The sequence below is a fragment of the Meleagris gallopavo genome, chromosome 16, assembly GCF_000146605.3.
Source record: "Meleagris gallopavo isolate NT-WF06-2002-E0010 breed Aviagen turkey brand Nicholas breeding stock chromosome 16, Turkey_5.1, whole genome shotgun sequence".
NCBI lineage: Eukaryota > Metazoa > Chordata > Aves > Galliformes > Phasianidae > Meleagris > Meleagris gallopavo.
In genome coordinates, this window is record NC_015026.2 from 14,125,505 (window position 1) to 14,144,077 (window position 18,573).

The 18,573-nt window shown below is 40.6% G+C and overlaps 1 protein-coding gene across 1 annotated transcript in view; it reads left to right on the forward strand.

Moving 5' to 3' along the window:
- The window catches only part of CRAMP1 (cramped chromatin regulator homolog 1), a 39,193-nt gene that overhangs the window by 7,981 nt on the left and 12,639 nt on the right, over nt 1–18,573 (forward strand). Inside the window, 9 exon segments of the mRNA XM_010719894.3 lie at nt 1,588–1,781; nt 3,162–3,315; nt 5,349–5,432; nt 7,339–7,387; nt 10,084–10,169; nt 10,841–10,964; nt 12,023–12,104; nt 12,544–13,806; nt 15,806–15,983. Coding sequence (XP_010718196.2) covers nt 1,588–1,781; nt 3,162–3,315; nt 5,349–5,432; nt 7,339–7,387; nt 10,084–10,169; nt 10,841–10,964; nt 12,023–12,104; nt 12,544–13,806; nt 15,806–15,983 — 2,214 coding nt within the window.

Genomic DNA, 18,573 nt, shown 5'->3' on the forward strand with positions numbered 1-18,573 from the left:
CCACCTGGGCACACTGCTGGCTCACGTTCAGCTGAGTGTTTGACCAACACCCCCAGGTGCTCTGGGATGTTTGACTTAACACCCTTCCAGCCGCTCTGCCCCATGCCTGTAGCGTTGCTTGGGCTGTTGTGGCCAAAGTGCAGGACCCAACACTTGTCTTGTTGAATCTCATCCCACTGTCCTCAGCCCAGCGATCAGCCTGTCCAGGTTGTTCTGTGGGGCCTTCCTACCCTCGGGCAGATCAACACTTCCCCCAGTTTGGTGTCATCTGCAAACTTACTGAGGGTGCACCCAATGCCTTCCTCAGATAATCAGTAAAGGCGTTAAACATATTAAAGATGTTATGCTAATTATGATATAATAGTTTCACCTTTACAGAGTAAAGAAGTGATTCTGGATCTTAAAACTGCTGTTTATCTTCTCAGCCATGTATTACATGGCACATGTCACATTTTTCCAATGATTTTGCATTTTTGAAGGCTTTACAGTATCAGAATTAAATTGCTAATTGTCAGTTATTTCATGAGGCACAGAGGGGGGCTTTAGGAAATGGAGAAGCTTTTTGTTTGCTTGGGGTTCTTTGGTAGATTATTATTATTATTATTATTTTTAAGGTGAATTCTCTTTCATGCTTTGTCTTATGTGCTTCCCTGTGGTGACAGCAATTGTCTTCAAAATGATCAAATGGTTCCTGGAAATGAAAGAAAAATTAACTTTAAAATGACCAATTTATTTTGAGATAAACCACATAAGGGACAGTGACTGGACAAGTGGAAACAGTAATATGTTCTTTGTTTATAGCAGGTAGTGGATGTTTAATGTTAGAAGAATATTTTTTATAGGGTACACTGCTGCTCTGATCTGTGTGGCCAAATCTTAAATGCTGCATCTTGGCAAAATGGGGGAAAGTGTATTTTGGGAGTATAAGCTATTGAGAATGCTTGGACTCTCTTGGAAACAAAAGGAGGGTTCTTTTGGGGAAATCTCTCTGGTTTCTGGATTCTGATGACCTGTTAGAACACTACAAATGCTTGGTTTGGCTTCTGTTGTGGATGAATAACGCATTTAAGGTTGGATGACAATGTTTTTAATGATATCTTCAAAAGAACTTCGTTTCAGGGGTGATTTAAAAGAAAAAGTAAGAAGAGTTTTCCTTCTCAGTCAGGGCAGGGGGAGTGTGATCTACTGCATTATACACAGCTATTGCCTTCCTACTGTTCTTCCTCCCCATTTTCTTCAGTGCCTTTTAATCTTTCTGCTACTTGTAAAGCTGGTGATTCCTCATAGTTGCATCAGGGGCTTTATCACCCTCACCCCACTATTTCTGATCTGTGCTTTTTGGTGTTCCCTGCCCCCAGATCGTGTCCTTTGGGGTGCCAACAACTGAGAACGGTACAGTCAAGTTTGCACTGCTGTGCCCTCTTGCAAATGTTGCACCAGAATCTGGGGAAGGAGGAAGTGCTGGGACTTGTCACTGGGATAGCTTGGATTATTTTTGTGTTTTCCTGGGTAGGCTGAATTCCTCACTTATCCGTGAATCCCTCTGTGGGTTTAATACTCACATGTGTTGCTTTGGGGTTTTTGCAGGGGCAGATAATGGAGGGACTGCGTCTGGTGGCACATCAGGAATACCTCCCAGCAATCCTACTGGGAATTCCAAGTCAGCAGCAAGGAACCTGGGCTCCTCAGCTGGAGAGAAGGAGGAAGGGAAGAAGGTCCGGCGGCAGTGGGAGTCGTGGAGCACAGAGGACAAAAACACGTTCTTTGAGGGACTGTATGAGGTAGGCGTAGAGGAAAATAACCAGGTTACGTGGTTTCATTGGGTAGGTGAGTGTTGCTAAAGAAGGTTGATTTAAGTGCGTTTTGCAGGAGCATCTCCCATATGTTTATATTAGGTTTTTTTTGTGCATATGTCCCCGTGCAGTTGGCTATACAGCAGTTGTGAATCAAAGCCACCTTTCCAAAGTTGTCAAGCTTTTTTTCTTTTTTTCTTTTTTCTTTTTAAATACACTGGTAGATATGTGAATTACTCTTAATAATATTTTCAATTATGATTCTCTTTCAACTGAGGAAAAAATAATGTTGCCATCTCAACTTTTGGAAGCAACACATGCTAATATTAGCAAATGAGAAATTGTTTTATTTTAAAGTGTTGCAGAATACTGTATTTAGTCCTCTGATGATAAAGAGTAAAACCATTTTGGTGCTAGGGTTGAGAGACAAGGAAAGTTAGATCATCTAACTTCTTATCTCATATATTGAATGTGATATATTCCTCTTTTTTTTCCCTGAAGTTATTTTAAGAATACTGATTTAAGAGCCTTTATGGCTATTAAAATATGTGCTGAAGATGAAAACAAAAGAAATGGTCACAAGTTTGTTTTTTTTAAGTGTTATGATTCATGAGCTTTGTCAACACAACAAACATTTGAACTGTTTCCTTCAAGTCCTTCTGTCACTGAGAGGAATTGTTAATTTGGTTCCCTGCTGCCATTCTTTTAATGCTGTTGCTATTTAAAAGAAGTTTTCCTATTTTATAGCTGTATTAAAATCAACTCCAACCTTTTCTGAATTCAGAGAAATGAGTTCACTGGTAATTTATGTTCATAAAGGATTTTATAGAGATTGGATGGTTTTTAAGGGGCACTTACGTGTCTTAGTTTTATTTTTACCCTGAGAATAAGCTGCCCCTGTAAAAGCGTTTCTTCTGTAGGTACCACCAACTTTCCCTTCATTATTTGAAGCTCAGATGTAGCACTAATAACTCAAATGTGAAATTTCCTGTAAGTAGAAGTTGTTAAACAAAACATTAGTCCCAGGTTAGAAGTATATTGGGGAGTGAAGAGAGGGGAAAGTAGTGAAGGAAGTAAAGAGAGCTGAGTGACAAAGTCAGTGTTTTCAGTTCTGCCACTCAGTGCATCTGAGTAAAGTTGTCTTTTGAAAAAGTTACCAGTAATTTACATTTTAGTTTGAAACAACCCAATAAAAAGGTGGCATCCATAATGCATTTTGCATAAAGGAAAATACTGTCATTATTTTGCTGTTGAGTTTTGACACTGAAACCTAACTTCCCAGAAAGAACCCCCAAAACCTTCATGTTGTTTCAGTTGTCTTACAAAAAGAGATTTTGACTGTTTGGGTTTGTTTGATTTGTCCTTCAGCATGGGAAGGACTTTGAAGCTATCCAGAACAACATTGCCCTGAAGTACAAGAAGAAAGGCAAGCCAGCAAGCATGGTGAAGAACAAGGAGCAGGTCCGCCATTTCTACTACCGCACCTGGCACAAGATCTCAAAGTACATTGACTTTGATAATGGTTAGTATGCAGGGAAGTGGGCTTAGTGCACAACTCCCAGGCTTGTCAGTATGGGAGTCCAACCTTTTGGAATCATCATGGAGGGTAGGAATGATGGGAATGAGAAAACAAGTACTGAATAGGATCTGTTGTGAATACGTTGTATGATTGTGAACGTAATCACAGGGAGGTTCATCATCTTTGCAAAATACTTCTCAAAAAGTTCTGTTCTTTTTTATCATTGCCTTTCTATCAGTTCACACCATATTAACTGCTGATCCTGGTGCTAGTGCTGGGGAAAAGGCAGGTTTGAGAAGTTTCTCTTTCTGTTCTCAGGAGCATGCCCTAGAGAACATGTGCCTAAATGATAGCTGGTCAGGCATGACTTCATCAAGCAAACTGACTCTTGCAGTTCTTTGCACTTTTCAGTGGAAGGTAGAAATAATTAAGTAGTCTGATACAGATGTGAATAATGAAATGCTTATTTACACTTTAAGCCTGAAATTGTGTCATTAATTCTTTAGTCAGGAGTTCCTGTGTTCTGTTTCCTACTTAACATTCTTTCTTTCCTTCCCCAGCATGCTGAATCGAAGCGAAATTGGGAAGTTGTATGAACTGCTAGTGGTGTTTTGTAGCAATGTGTGGTCATTGATTTTTGTCAGTTGCTTACTCTCCAGTAATGGGCAGTGAGGATTCAGGTCAATTTGTGGATAGCCTGCTTTGACGAGTGGTTAAAGGAATCTACTGCAGAGTGAATAGACTGTACTAACGTGCAGTTCTGTTGTCTATTTTAAGATATTATGAAGATTGTTAGTTCTCCTCTTAGCTTTTGTTTGAATAAAGATTTCCTGGGCTTTCCTGACATTTTGGTACTGTATTCTGAGTTGCATAGATTGTGATAGTGTCATCGTTGTCCAAAGTTTTGGTCTTAAAACAATTATTTTTAACTTCAGCAAGTCTGGACAGCAAATTCATCTTTACAGTTTGTGGCCAGAACCTCTCACATTAAAAATCACTCAGTGAGAAATGGCTGTGACTTTAAGTGCTAATAAAAAAATAAAAAAATAAAAAGCTGAATAAATGTAAAGATAGTGTACAAAACAGTCTCTTTATGAACTTAATTTTGCTTCTTCCTGAGATTAGGTTATCCAAAGAAGGGCTTACACATCTAAAGCACTTCTCATAATGTGTATTTTTAAAGGTTTTTTTGTTTGTTTGTTTTCCACATCAAGACAAGACACTGAAATGAACCAAGCAATTAGTATTTTATTTTCGAGCAAGCACTGTGTGGAAAAACTTAAACAAAGTTGTCTTGGAGGAACTTCATCTGTTTTTTGGATAATGTTAATACTTGGGTCTGTACCTAAAAGGTACAAATCCCATTGGCTGTAGTAATTTAAGAATTGGTGTTGTGCCTTTTTTAGCTCTAATAATGGTCAAAATACGTGTGTCTGAATTTTGAGGTTAAGCAAGCTTGCAAGTCCAAGAACACCAAATTCTTGATGAATGGACAAGAATAAATGCTTTCTTCTGATTTGTACATCACCACACTTTGACTACTGTTATAGATATTTACATCTGCTAGAAGTAATAATGTTTCTGCGATGTGTGTTAATAAGAAAGGGGAGGGGAGCTGTTTGAAAAAGCTCCTTCAGCTGAAAGAGTACAACTCTTTAGATAAAATATAAAATCTAGGATTTGCCTTAAATCTCCAATTTGCTTTCCTGTAGAGTATGCATCTTCTGGAGAATTCAGACCAACTTCTTAAAGAGTTATATGCAGTTTCTGGGGAGCATATGGATAATTTCTTCAGAAATTGTAAACAGTGTCATGATAGTAAGGTTGATGCAACTGGATTAGCTCTATTTTATATATTGAACAATTGGATGCTTGTTTAAATCCTGCGAAAGCTGCTTAGTCTTACCTTCTGTGAGGTGTTTGTCTCATTGCTAAAAATGTGAATCATTCATCTTTTCACAGAATTGAAATGAGTATCTGCATTTTGGATGATGTCATCTCACTTGTACCTTTTCTGTTTTTTTTGTTTTTTTCAGTGTTCTCTCAAGGGCTGAAAAAATCATCCCTGGAGCTTTATGGCCTAATCTGCTATGGAGAATTGAGGAAAAAGATTGGGGGATGTGAGTATGAATTGTTTCAGATAACTGAAAATTATTTTTAGACGGTAGAATCAAAAGTATCTGCACTTGAAGTTAGGCACGTCTGGTACAGTTTTACTTTTGTCTTATTAAAGAGTTTGTGTTCATTGTACTCTATTGCAGTCAACTGCACGAGTCCCCTTTTTCTTTGATACATTTCTTTGGCTTTTACTATATGTGAGATGCAGCTCATGTGATATCCACAGATGACAGGTCAAAGTATTTGCAGTTTGGGTTATCTGTCTGTTTTGTTATACTTGAGCAGTATTTGTACTCAACAGTGTTTCTGCTTACACTGTCAAACTCTGGGCTGGCACCTTTCTCCAGGTCAGTTCTTTGGAGTAATAACGAACACTGAAGATGGAAAAGGCATTATGTATTATAATAAGAAATATTAGCTTTCCTGGCTAGTCAGAATGCATTGGGACCTTCATGTCAGTCCCACAGGCAGGTTGTGCCCACAGGGACAAGTGTAGATGATGAGCACGTGCCTTACCTCTGCTCCCCAGTCTTCTGGAGACAGATGGGTTGCATTAGCAGGGTGCGTGGTCTTGATGGCTTCCAGAGCAGAGTGACTGGCTTGGAGAATGGGGAGGGTAACAAGTGTTGTATGCTCCAGCCCACCTACATGTATCTTCTTTTCATTCATTCCCAAGTTTTTTTGTGGAGTTAGTTGGTGTTAGATCCAAGTACTGCACGTTTTGTTTGCAAAAGGAAGGAAATAATCAAAATTCTATCATTTGTAAACTCAAGCTGGCAGTGAGCTGAAAAAAAATGAATGTTGTGACCATGTACAAATCCCAAAGCGGCTGTTATTTTTGCAGATTTTTTTGTTAGATTATCCCCTTACCTGGGATTTTAATGAACTGTGTCATCAGTTAGGATGTTTGGAATGTTCTTACTTTGTTCTGTGAAGACATTTTGAACTGTTCTGTGACAAAGAAGGTCAGAGGCAGAGCAGAGGCAAGGTACAGATGGCACTGCCAGTAGAAATGAGTTTTAGTGTTTCTTTCTTTTATCCACATCTTGTCTTAAAAGCAGACCCTCCTTGGCTCCAAATGGGAACGAGGGTTTGCACAGTCACCATGGCAATGCGTGCATACTCTGTGCTTCTGCCTTTTTATAATTTTGGTACTTGGTTAGATATTTTACCTTACAATTTTCTCACAATTAACTCTCTTCTCTGACTTCAAATGGACTTCAGCAGACAAGCCCCTATACCCAGCTTAAAGGGGTCTGCTCTGCAGGTGGTGGAGGTTATTTTTCTCCTTGTTTTGCAATTCCTTACCCAGTCCTGTCTGCCCAAAAATTGAGAAAACTTTTGTAGAGCTACTTAGAAACAAAAGCACGTCAGGACTTTCATCATTGCCACAGGGAGGTTAATTGTACAGTAAGTAGATTTGGGCATAACTATTTATAGAGAATACAAATCAAGTTATCATAATGTCTACTTTAAAACGTTGAGTGTAGTGCATGGAAGAGAGCTGTGATTTATACATGCATTTTGTTATTTTGATTTTTTTTCTCCTCTCCTCGCGAAGGCTCTGCTCTTTCATCACGCTGTGCTGCCTTAGCAACAGAGATGGAGCAGATGAGGAAGCTTTCTTTTTAGTACTGCAGTGTCAGATTAATGCACAACAACCCAGGATGTGTGTAGCACCTAATCTGGGGTCATATAATTGTTAAGATGTAATTTTCATTGCAAGGACCATGCAGTGCTTGAGCACTATGGGAATAGAATATTTTCTAAAAATTAAGCCCATTTATGCACCTTAGTCCTTCATAAGAAGAAAATGTGTTAGTTTTGAAAACCAAACAGCACAGAAATAAAGGTCAGAACTGCATCACTTAGAATTCTAATTTACTGTTTTGTCCTTTTTACATAAAGGTATGGATGACAAGAATGCAGCCAAACTTAATGAGCTTATTCAGGCCGGGTAAGTAAGAACTTATCCCTGAAACTCTCAAAATGGATTGTTGGATTGGTCATCCAGGCTCTGAGACCACTTTTAGTTTTTCAGGGCTGGAGTTTCACATTTGATGCTTAGTTTCTTTTGTATGTGTTTTTATCATGAGGGACTATGGTCATCAAACTGAATGCCTTCCAAGCTGTAGCTGCTCAACAGGCATCAGCTTGCCCTAATCGCGTCTTCAGAAGAAACTGGAAAACAGTTTCATTTTGTCTTACACGGGTTGCTTTTTATTTTTGGCATTTGTGCTTTTAGACTATGTTATTGTAGCAAATCGCTGATGAACTAAGCTGTATTGTAAAATGGAGGAAAAAAAAAGAAAGGTTTGTCATACTGAGCAGCTGCTGACTTCAGCTTACATAAGGGGGACACTTGGTGCTGCACTTTCACTGGTTGTAAGTTGAGTCCCCATGTGGGTGCCTTACAGTTTCTTCTCCTGAAAGCTGCAGTCCAAGCAGCCTGCTGATGTGTTGTAGCTCGTGGATGTGATTGCTGATGAGATCACTGGTTCATTCTTTTGTTTACCAAATTTCAAATTAAAGCAGAAGCTTCCATTTGGGTTTTGTACAAATCTTACCTTTTTTTTTTCCCATAAATGAAAGGATTTTTAAAACAGATTGCTTAATCCACTTTATGTATCAGTCAGAATGGCTTGGGCTTCCTTTTTCCTCCTGCACCTCTTACTCTGCTTGGTGGGAAACCTTGTTGTTCTTACAGGAGCAAAATGTGCTCATGTTTTCTTCCTCATTAGCACCTGCACATCTACACTAAGTGAGTTGATCCCTGCACGTGCAGGACAGCCCTGTATCTCCACAAACAAACACAATGGATGTATCCCATTAGATAAAATGTTTTCATTCCATCTTGCTCAGAGGTGTTAAAATTCTGTGATCTCTCTCTTTGTAAGCGGGTCTCTTTTTTTCAGTTCCTAACATCTTTCTTTCAAGTCTGGTACACCTCCTTTCCTCTGAGTGCAGAACACTTGTCGCTGTGTTGAAAGTCTTGACTGAAAGTAATTAGCAATTAAGAATGACAAATGTGAACATGCATGATTGCAGTAATCTTCTCCTGAAGCAGGTAAACGTGAGCAGAAGTTGTTTGGTAGGGGTCAAGGAGAGGTAGGACTGCGAGGAGCTGTCTCTGGCAGTCTGCATGTTTTGTCTGTTAGACATTGTCTCTGACTCTGTGTAATAATTGCTTGGTGTAAGAAAAACAAATGTCTCTGAGATGCTTGTAGCAAAACCATATTGAAACTCTTCCTAGTTGAGCTCATAAACCCAGCTTACATATCAAAAATAGTGCTTGAAAATATAATTAAGTTATTTAATGTAAAGGCAAAATCTTTGTGTTAAATGTCCCTGTTTGATTACTGAAGCTAACAGCTTCAAGACTTCTGTGTACTTGTCTGTAGAATGTCATGGATCTGTAAGAGCAGCTAGCACGTAGCTTTTGGTTCAGCTGCAGTTGGCTGAGTCAGTGATATGTCAGAAGATGGATCCTAGTTATAAGTCCGAGGGGAGCAGGAGAATTTCTGTGTCAGCTTCTGTAACTGATCCGAGTCGCTTGGCACGCTCATGCCCACACTGGCACACACAGGCTGCTTACACAAGTTTTCAGAACTGCCAAGCAGGACATCTATGAAACAAAACTCAGAAAGCACAGGGAATCCAAATCACTGTTTGCCCAGTCTTTTCTTGCTAGTTCTTTGTTACATCTGCCCTTCCAGCCCTGGCCTGTTCTGAACCTGCAGAGGTTCACAGTGTGCTGTGTGAAACTTCTGCACTGCTCACCTCTTCCACTGCATCTTTGCCTCCTGCTGCCCCTTTGTGACTTTCCCTCTTGGCTGCATAGACAAGTGCTCACTTTGTGAGATGTTACCTTCCTTACATCCAGATCTTGCTCTAACAACATTCTCCATAATTTCTTTCCTTTTACCTACAAAGGCTCGTGTTTATCTTGCTGCTTCTGTGCTTGGTGATCCTTACTGCTTGAGGTGTAAATAATTCCATCAGTACCTTTGTATCAGTGCCTGCCTGCCGTTAAGCCTCTAAAAAGACAGCAGAGCTGACTGGATGAAGATAGCTCTGCTGCTCGGGAAGCAAAAAGTAGTTTTGTTTTTAAGGATCTTTATAGCTATTTCTGTGGTATTGGAACTACGGTGTAGAAGTGACTGTTCAGTTTCCTGCACAAGTGGTTTGGCCTCGTTTCTGCAGTGGTTGTGTTTATATTATGGAGTGGAAGACTTTTTAAGAGCTTCAGGTTTTTTGGTTTGTTTTTATAATGAAAACTAGGAATATAAAGAGGAGACAAAAGCACAACCAATTGTCTTTTCCAAACAAGCTTTATCTGAGGGTGCTGTGCAACCAAGTAACATGATTTTGGTCTGTATATCTTAACAACCCTTCCCTTAGTGCACATAACAGGACCCAGTGTGTTGTGGATGTCTGGAAGAGGAGTGCTACAAGAGTAGCATTTCTATAATGAAAAGTAAGGTGATGAAAAATATATATAAAAAAAAAACTGAATGCCTTTGTGAATCTGCATTGCAAACCCTTATATTTCTTAGTTTCTGTTGAGATGACTGTGTCTGATTGTACCACTGCTGAGTACCTACAGTCTCAAGTTAATGGTGCCTGTAAATACTTCTCTTTGAATATATCCAGGGCTACGACTGTTCGTTACAAAGGCAGAAACCTTCGTATCAAAGCTCCAATGTGCAGGGCTTTGAAGAAGCTCTGTGATCCAGATGGTAAGAGATGCTGAAATGTGAAACAGTTTTAACAGAGAGTTGGAAGAATATGAGAGTAGAGCGATTTTAATGTATATGTTACTGGCAGGGGAGTTTGTGTTATTTTACATTTGTATTGGGCACAGATATGTCCCTGTTGTCTTATTATAACCCTGTTTGTTTGTAGAATTTGCTAACTTTAAAATCCACCTGAGTATGGCAGTAATGAAATTACAGAGGAGATACTTATACCATAGAAGATGGCTACAGCTTTGCCAGTTTGCTTTCATTATATTTGAAGATTAGTTGTCTTCCTATATCAGTGAAAAAACAGGAGTGGATTTTTACCATCAAGCATTTTAGACTTCGTTTTTTACCTTCTTTATTTCAGCCCTTCTCCCACCCCCAGTAAGTAGTATCAGTACAATTTAAAGATCTGAAATACTGCACTTGTTCAGAGCTTCTAGCTGGCTGACATTGGCACTGCAGTGTCCAAGGCAAAACATCAACATATTGGAACAGAAGGTAATCTAAGGAGGCAGGCTCCCACCACTGGTAAAGCTGAGTTCCTTAAGTTGTCTGTAGGTGGTGCTGATACCTGTGATGCTTTTTTCTTACGTAATTGAACATAAAGCATTCTGCTTGAGCTTTCTTGCTTTGATCCATTCCCTTTGTGCTTCATCTCCCTTCAGGCATTAGTGATGAAGAGGACCAGAAGCCAGTACGTCTTCCTCTCAAGGTCCCCGTTGAGTTGCAGCCACGAAATAATCATGCCTGGGCTCGAGTGCAGAGCCTTGCCCAGAATCCACGGCTCAGGTAACAAAGACTTGATTTTGGTGCTCAGTGCAGAACAGAGAAGTGTGTGGGCAGTATTCTATTCCATGGTACATAATTGATAATGTAGTTTACCTAATCATACTTATTCTGAAGCCTTTGTCCAACCTGAGTACATGATTCTCATGGAAAGTTTAATTTACTTTTATTCTTTACACTTTTTAATTCGGGCAATGATAGGAGATGCTAAAGTTGGAGATGGATTTGTTTGGTGCCATTTACACCCAGTTGTCATAGTAGAGACAAATGGACTGGGGACATGCAGCATTAGTTCTACTAAAATTTGTATTGGGCATGCTGTGAGACAGAGGCATAGGGGATGGAAGTAAAACAATGGCCAGAGGCACCTGCATCAGGAGTCTGAATGTGTCAAACGCAGCACAATGGTAGCAGGAATGGAAATATTTAGCTTGACTTGCTTCCAACCAAATCTGCCTGCTTTTGTTGCTCATTGCTGTCAGTGGCTGTCCATCTGAGTCCTTACAGCTAGTCTGAAAGTTGTGGCTGAAGGGCCTCTGTGATGCTGACGGCTCCTTCTTGTGAAGCATTTCTTTATAATGACTGAATGTCACGTGGAGAAGAAAACAAAGATGTGTAGTGCAAGATTTACTTCTAAAATGCTTTAAGAGCAAAAAAGTAAAATAAATAAATAAAATTTTGTCCCCATTTCTCTTTCCATGTTTCACATAGTAGCACTGTGCCTTGCTAGATCTACTCAGGTTTAGCCAAATCTTGCCATCTTCTCCAATGTTTTGTTGTTTTTTCTGTTTCTGTCTGGTAGAACTAGTATCTTGAATGGTGGCAGTCAGAGTTATCGGATAGGCTTTTAGGTCTTTCACAGCTGCAAGTTAATTAGGTATTAATGTTGCAATTTCTGGCCAGCTGTTTTTGTTTCGTTGTTCAGGAATGGTGGCTGTGTTCTGTGTGCTATGTTACAGAATGCCAGTTTGTTCCCATAATTCCCATGCTAGCATGGGGCTCTGATTGGAATTTCTGTTGACTTTTTTTTCCACTATTTGTTTGCTTCGTTTTGTATACAGGATGATTGTGGAGTTGCATCGGAAGGTTTCCAGCCTTATTGAATTCCTGAAGCAGAAGTGGGCTCTCCATGAAGTGCGTATAGTATCCTTTTCTTCCTTTGTTCTGTATGCCTTGGCTTGGGACCAATTCCCTTCTTAAAAGTTCATCTAAGAAATGTAAGTCTGCTTAATAAATTTACCAGCCCATGCTTGATGAAGATAGAAGTAGTATCTCAGCATCACTAATGTGAAGGTGCCTTTCGTGGGAAATCCTGTAGCATTTCACTCACTTCCACCTCAACTCTTCCATAGTACGAAAAGCTAGTTAGTAATAAGTCCCCATACACTTAGTTTGTGCTTGTAGCAGATCTTCAGTATAGTTTATCAACACAGGACTAACTTCTGATCGTAGAGCCTTCATATCTATGCTGAATAGAGAACCTCTGATTAGCTACTAATTTTGTTCATCTGCAAAATAAGCCATCAGGTGCTTGTTTTGAAGGGGCAGATAGTGGTTATAATCTTTAACACATCTTTTTTAGCGTAAAACACTAGAGGAACGGCAGCTTCAAGACTCCAGAGATTCAGAAACAAGAGGCAGCCTCTCGGAGGAGAAGGTGATGCTCCATCTCTTTCCAGGAGAGAACTGTACACTCACCCCACTGCCTGGGGTAGCCCGAGTGGTCCACTCCAAGGCTTTCTGCACGGTGCATTGGCAGGAAACTGGCAAATGCAAACAGAACACAAAGGACACTCACTTACTACCACCTGCACAAATTCTGGGCATACAGAGTGGTCAGGGAACAGCTAGGGGACAACTGAAATACCCGCGGGGAACAGAAGGCAAGAGTGTTGGAAGGGCTGAGAGCACTACAGAATCGAGCAGAACCTCTCAGCCCACAGCTGAAGTTTCTGCAAGCACTGAAGATGGCTCTGCAGATTCTGGTCTGGTGGAAGGAGCAGCCTCAAACCTTGGCATCACTAACTCTCTCAGCAAGCCGCCTTCTGGACTTCAAGATCAAGAAGGGAATCATGAAAAGCTGAGTTCAGCAGCTTTCTGTGTGGAAGGCAGGGAGGCCTTGGCTGGTGACCAAGCAACTGTACTAGCATCATGCAGCACAGCTTGTGCTTGCAGTAAGATCCCTGATGTGGAAGAGCTCTCTCTGCTCGATCCATTCCCACGGTACATGAAGTCCTGTCAGGATCTGATTGTCCCAGAGAAATGTTCTTGCACAGACAAACCGCATGGGAAGGATTCTACTCCAGCAGCTGGTGATACTTCTCCTGTGGCTTTTCCAAGTGGGAGGAGCACAGAGACATCTGACTCCTATTCTCAGCTACTGAGAGGTGGTGTGGCTTCACCCAGCAGTGGCACAGCCAGATGTGAAGCTCAGGCTAGCCAGAGCCAGCAGCTTGATGCATGTACCAAGGAGATAACAACAGATGCAGTAATGGAGGATTCTCAAGAGAAGCTGAGCTCCTCATTTCCACCTCCACCTCAGGGACAATCTAACACGAAGTCTCTCAAGGATGACCCAAGCCGGCTCTCTCAACAAGTTAGAGAAGAAGGATGGAGCCTGCGAACTTCTGAGAGCCTTACGCTGGCTGAAGTCTACCTCATGATGGGCAAACCGAACAAGTTGCAGCTGGAATATGACTGGCTGGCTGTCTTGGAGCCAGAAACCCAGGATGCCAGGGAGCAAACATCTGAATCAAGTGCTGTTCCTACATGTACTACCTTTCACAAGCAGAAACTCCTAAATTGCCTTTTAAAACTCATCTCTACTGAAGTCAATCCCAAACCAGTAAGTAGCACTTCTTTACCCTTCAGATGCTACTCTCTTATTTGAGCTGGGAAATAATTCTTATTCCTACTATGTTCCTGGTAAATCAATAACCAGCTCCGCTAAAATTGGAGAGATTCCTGTGTTGTTTTTTTTTTTAAAAAAAGTCCAAACAGGTTGCTGCAGAGTGGACTTGGCCTCACTGTGCTCCATCTGCTTTTTACAGTAGTGTTTGGTTTCTGGCTTGTCGAGTCTCAGCAGTATTACAGTGAACTCAGGAGATCAGTCATGAGCAGTTAGGTGCCTTCTCTCAAATTAAAATTCCAAACAAAAACTACAATCCTAAATTTCTAATGTTAATGCAGCTCAAAATCATGCCAAGTGGAAAAATGATCAATTTCCTTGAAACTGGCTAACTACAGTAATTTTTTTATTTATTATTTTTTATTTTTTTTAGAACTTCAGGGGCTCTAGGATGTTTAACATATCTAGAAAAACAATTTCTTGTTAGGCAGACAAGTGGGAATGAACTTGCTTTCCTTGTTGTGTGCTGTAACCAGTGTTTAAGATCTGCCACTTTAGATCTTGTCTGCTGTTTCTTCCTACTGTAATTAATTGAAACGTAATAAAATATGCTTTTCAAGATCAAAAAAAGCCAAATTCAGCATATCTGACTGAATTCCTGCAATGAAGATGTGATGAGCTGAAGATACTATTTGCATCATATTCCAGCATAGGATGCAAATGAATCTCTTCCCTGACACCTGTGGTCTTTGATCTGATCTGTTTGGTGCAGACTTAGTAACAGCACAGCACCTCCTTTTGTTTCTGATTTTACAGTCTTACATTTTTAGACTTTCTAAATGTAGAACCATCTTCGCTCAGCTACAGCTCCTGATTTAGACTTTATTCAAACTCTGAAGACTTCTGGTGCACCATCAGGCAGATGTGTGACAATGGCACAGATCTCTTGGCATCTCCTGCAGGTGGCACACGTGACAGGCAGGGAAGATGTTTAATGACTGCCAATAGAAGGAAGGGTATCTCAAAAGACTTGAGGGAGAAGGCAATACATGAGGATATGAGGCTGTTATTAACAAATGTTTTCTTTTTGGCATTGTTTGTCTTAAACAGAGCAAGCTAATACACCTGAAAAGCACTGTGCCTCCTAATACATTCCAATAAAAAGTAACGTAACCTTTTTCTTTATTTGCCAAATACCACTTTATCTTTTTCTGAAGCATGAAATGCATAAGCTTCTTGTGGCAGTGAACGTCATTAGAATGACATAAGCATTCAGAAGTCAAGGATGATACTTGCTGCCTGTCTGAAGGTACCAGATCCTGCAGTTTGCTCAGGATAATCAGAATGCTTGATTGTTCCATGGTTCATTCTTCTAAATGAAGATTACAAGCATAAAGCAAACTGTATCAAATTGCATTGCAGTCAAGCATGGGTGTTAATTTTATGCCTGTGGTTGCACACAGATTGTTTAAAAAGGGTACATTTTCTAGAAAACCATGTAGGAAACAAGGAAATCAGTTGGATAGACCTGGAAAATCAGTAATGTGCTTTGCCATGTGCTTCTGTTTTTACTGCCATGTAACGGTATGGAGTAGGAAAAGGAATGGGAAAAATTTCAAAACTATTTGTTTGTATTTGATAAGCATTGACGGCAAAGTATTTTTGTCCAGGTCTGCTTCCTAGGTTCTACTTCCAGGTTCTACTTCATCATCTCTGGATGATTAGAGCTTACGGAAATTTCTCCTGAATTAAAAGCAGCCCCTCTTTTGTTACTGTGCCGAATGTTTGTCATTGCCTCTACTTTTAAATGCATATGGGAAGAATTTCAGCCTTTCACCACACGCTCATAGAGGCATTGGTTAGAGTATTACAGGTATTCTAGTACATCAGGGTTGGTTTTTGGTTTTTTTTTTTAGTGTTTCCTATGTAGAATGAGTTTAACAATGTGTTTGCTGTAACAATGGCCAATATTCTTTTAATGTACTTGTGTTTTCAGACCCCTGAGATGAGCTCTGTTGCCACATCACCTATAAAGCCTACTCAGGAGGAGCAGTCACTGACTCCTCCAGGGAAGGTGGTTACCATCAGCACCAGAAGTCCAGGCTGCACTCGAAATCAGTCTGCCCTTCGTAACAACAAGACGTTTTCTCCTGCTGCTGCTTCCAGCTCCTCAGGTGAGTATTCATACAAATCTGTTTCAGTGGATCAGACTCTGAACACCTCATACCATGATGGACAAGTTCCAGTCGTGTGACTCTGGCAGAGTGAGTGCTACTACTGTTACAAACGTTATTGCTTAAGAACATGGTATATTTGCTTTAGGGTTGTCCTAAGTTCAGTTCTTTGAATCTTGCAAAGCAGTCAACAATACAGCTCTCAATCCAGAAGATGTCTCAACAGTCAGAAGAAGATGCCGGCGTTTGCTAGGAGAAGGGATAGGAGGAGGTAGGGGATCTTCAGAGAGTGAAGGCTTCCAGAGCTGGGAGGTAAACACATGGCATGAAGGCTGTTGGTAAAATCAGCGCTGAAAAATCTGTGTCATTCTCCTGTGCAGCACCTATCAAAGAGTCTGAGTGACTTCAGTTAATCTGTTTGGCTTGAACAGAGGTGCATGAAGTGCTGAACACAGCATTCTACCTACCTTGTTTATCTCCTCAACAGCTCTGCTTGAGATATTATATTCAGCATCTGCCTCAGGTGTTGGCATTCCATTACATCATATTGATAGCAAGCATGTCCTAACTCATGCTCTATTGGTAGATAAACTTAATCCCATTTATCATTCCTGATAGCATCCTGAGGGTGTTTTGACTCTAAAATAGTGATGGATTAGGACCTTTATATACAATAATTATCAAGCTTCTTTGTATCCTCATATGCAGTGTGATTATGTGGCTGCAGTAGTGTGGCTATCAGAAGCAAGCTGCTTTTGGTGATGAGTCTTTTGGGTTTGTTCCCTGACAGGTGTAGGTCCTGAATCAGTCTAGCTGCAAACTGTTTTTTTGTTTTTGTTGTCTTTATGTTCCTAAAGATAAATAGATTTGCCCTTGTTAGTAGAAAATAAAGAAGGTGGCTCGTGTCCTTTGCAGAAGATCTGAAAGTGCTGATAGACAGCTTCACAAAAGGCACACAGCTAGCTGGGGAGAAAACAGGCGTTAAAAGGAATCATGCTAAGAGATTCAGGGAAGAGTGAAGCAACAACTGTGATGCAACATAACCTGTAATATCTACAATATCACTACATAATTTGGGCACATCCCTTGACAGATTTTAAAGAAAATATGTTGTGCGTGAACAATTCCTAGTCAATCAGGAGACACAAATACATTGGGTGTTCAGCACTTCATTGTTTTTTAGGTATTTTGGCACCCTGTAATTTTCACTATCCTATTGGAAAAGGGCAGTGGTGCAGAATGGCAGGATGGAGGTGGCAATTCTACTTTTCAAACAAGAGGATAATAATTCCTCCTATTTGTTACGAAGTTTCTTCTTCAGAACTCCTCCTGAGTAGTTAGCCGTCACTGTGTTAGGACAGCTCAGTCCTGTGCTGAACTGTTCTCCTGCCCAGCGAGGCAGCAGGCTTTGGTGGGAGTCATTGAGTCAGATGAGTTTTGCTTTTTTGCTGATACCTGCAGCCCAGCAGGAGGCTGAGAACCCTGCCAGGCAAGGATGCCATACTGAGTGTGGAAAAAAGCCATTTTTGTCTATTGAAATGAAGCAGTGTTGTATGTACAGCATATAAGAGAGGTACACTTAGTTGTCTCAGGATGATGCACTAACAGTGCTGCTGTTCATTCTCACTGAATGCCTGCAGAATTGGCACAGAGCTGTGAAATAATAAATGTTTTGAAATTAATTTTTTTTAAATGTAAACAGAGAAGTTTTATTCAGACCAGATATCATTATTTCAACATGCTGTACATATTACTAAGAAGATCCACCTTTTGGAAGGTATTTTTGGTAAACGATCCTTGCTTTTTGTTTGTTCTCTCACTAGGATCATTTTATTGAGGTTGCACTTTGAACTACCACACTGGGGAGGGGTGTCCAAATAAAACCTAGTTATTGTACAATGAATCTGTATTTGTATTATCTTAGCCTACAAAAGGAGTGGATCATGTGCATATAGAGCTTATGTAGTAGAAGGACTGACCCTCAAGTGTGGAGGTTGCACTGAATGTAATGCCTTCTATTTATCTTCCATGGAAACTACAGCAGGTACAAAGAGCACAATAACAGTATTTGATAGAGCAAATTCTCGGCTACAAAACATTTTTCAATATAGCCATCACCATTAGCTATGCATTTTTGCCAGCAGTGAAGAAGAGCTGCATGCTGTGCTTGTACAAATCTGTACCAGTGGAGGTGCCCCACTGTTGTTGTTGCCACTGCTGAAATGCATCACTCACTGATTCACTGTGCCAGCACTCACTGTTCGTGCTCCATAAACACTCAGCAAGTGCCAGTGAATGTCAGTGGTGCCATTTATCCACCTGGAGGAATTCAGTTCCAGCCCTTTGCTTCATCTGCTCTTCCATGTCAGACACTGCTCTGTCAGAGTGCCCCTTTGCTGCCATCTGACACACAGCAGCAAAACACAACATAGTGTTGGTGGGAAGGTTCACCTGTGCTGCCATCCCACCAACATCCACCTCTGATACAGTGGGTGAAGGCAATGCAATAGAATCATACAATCCTAGAATAGCCTGGGTTGAAAAGGACCTCAAAGATCATCCAGTTCCAACCCCCTGCTATGTTCAGGGC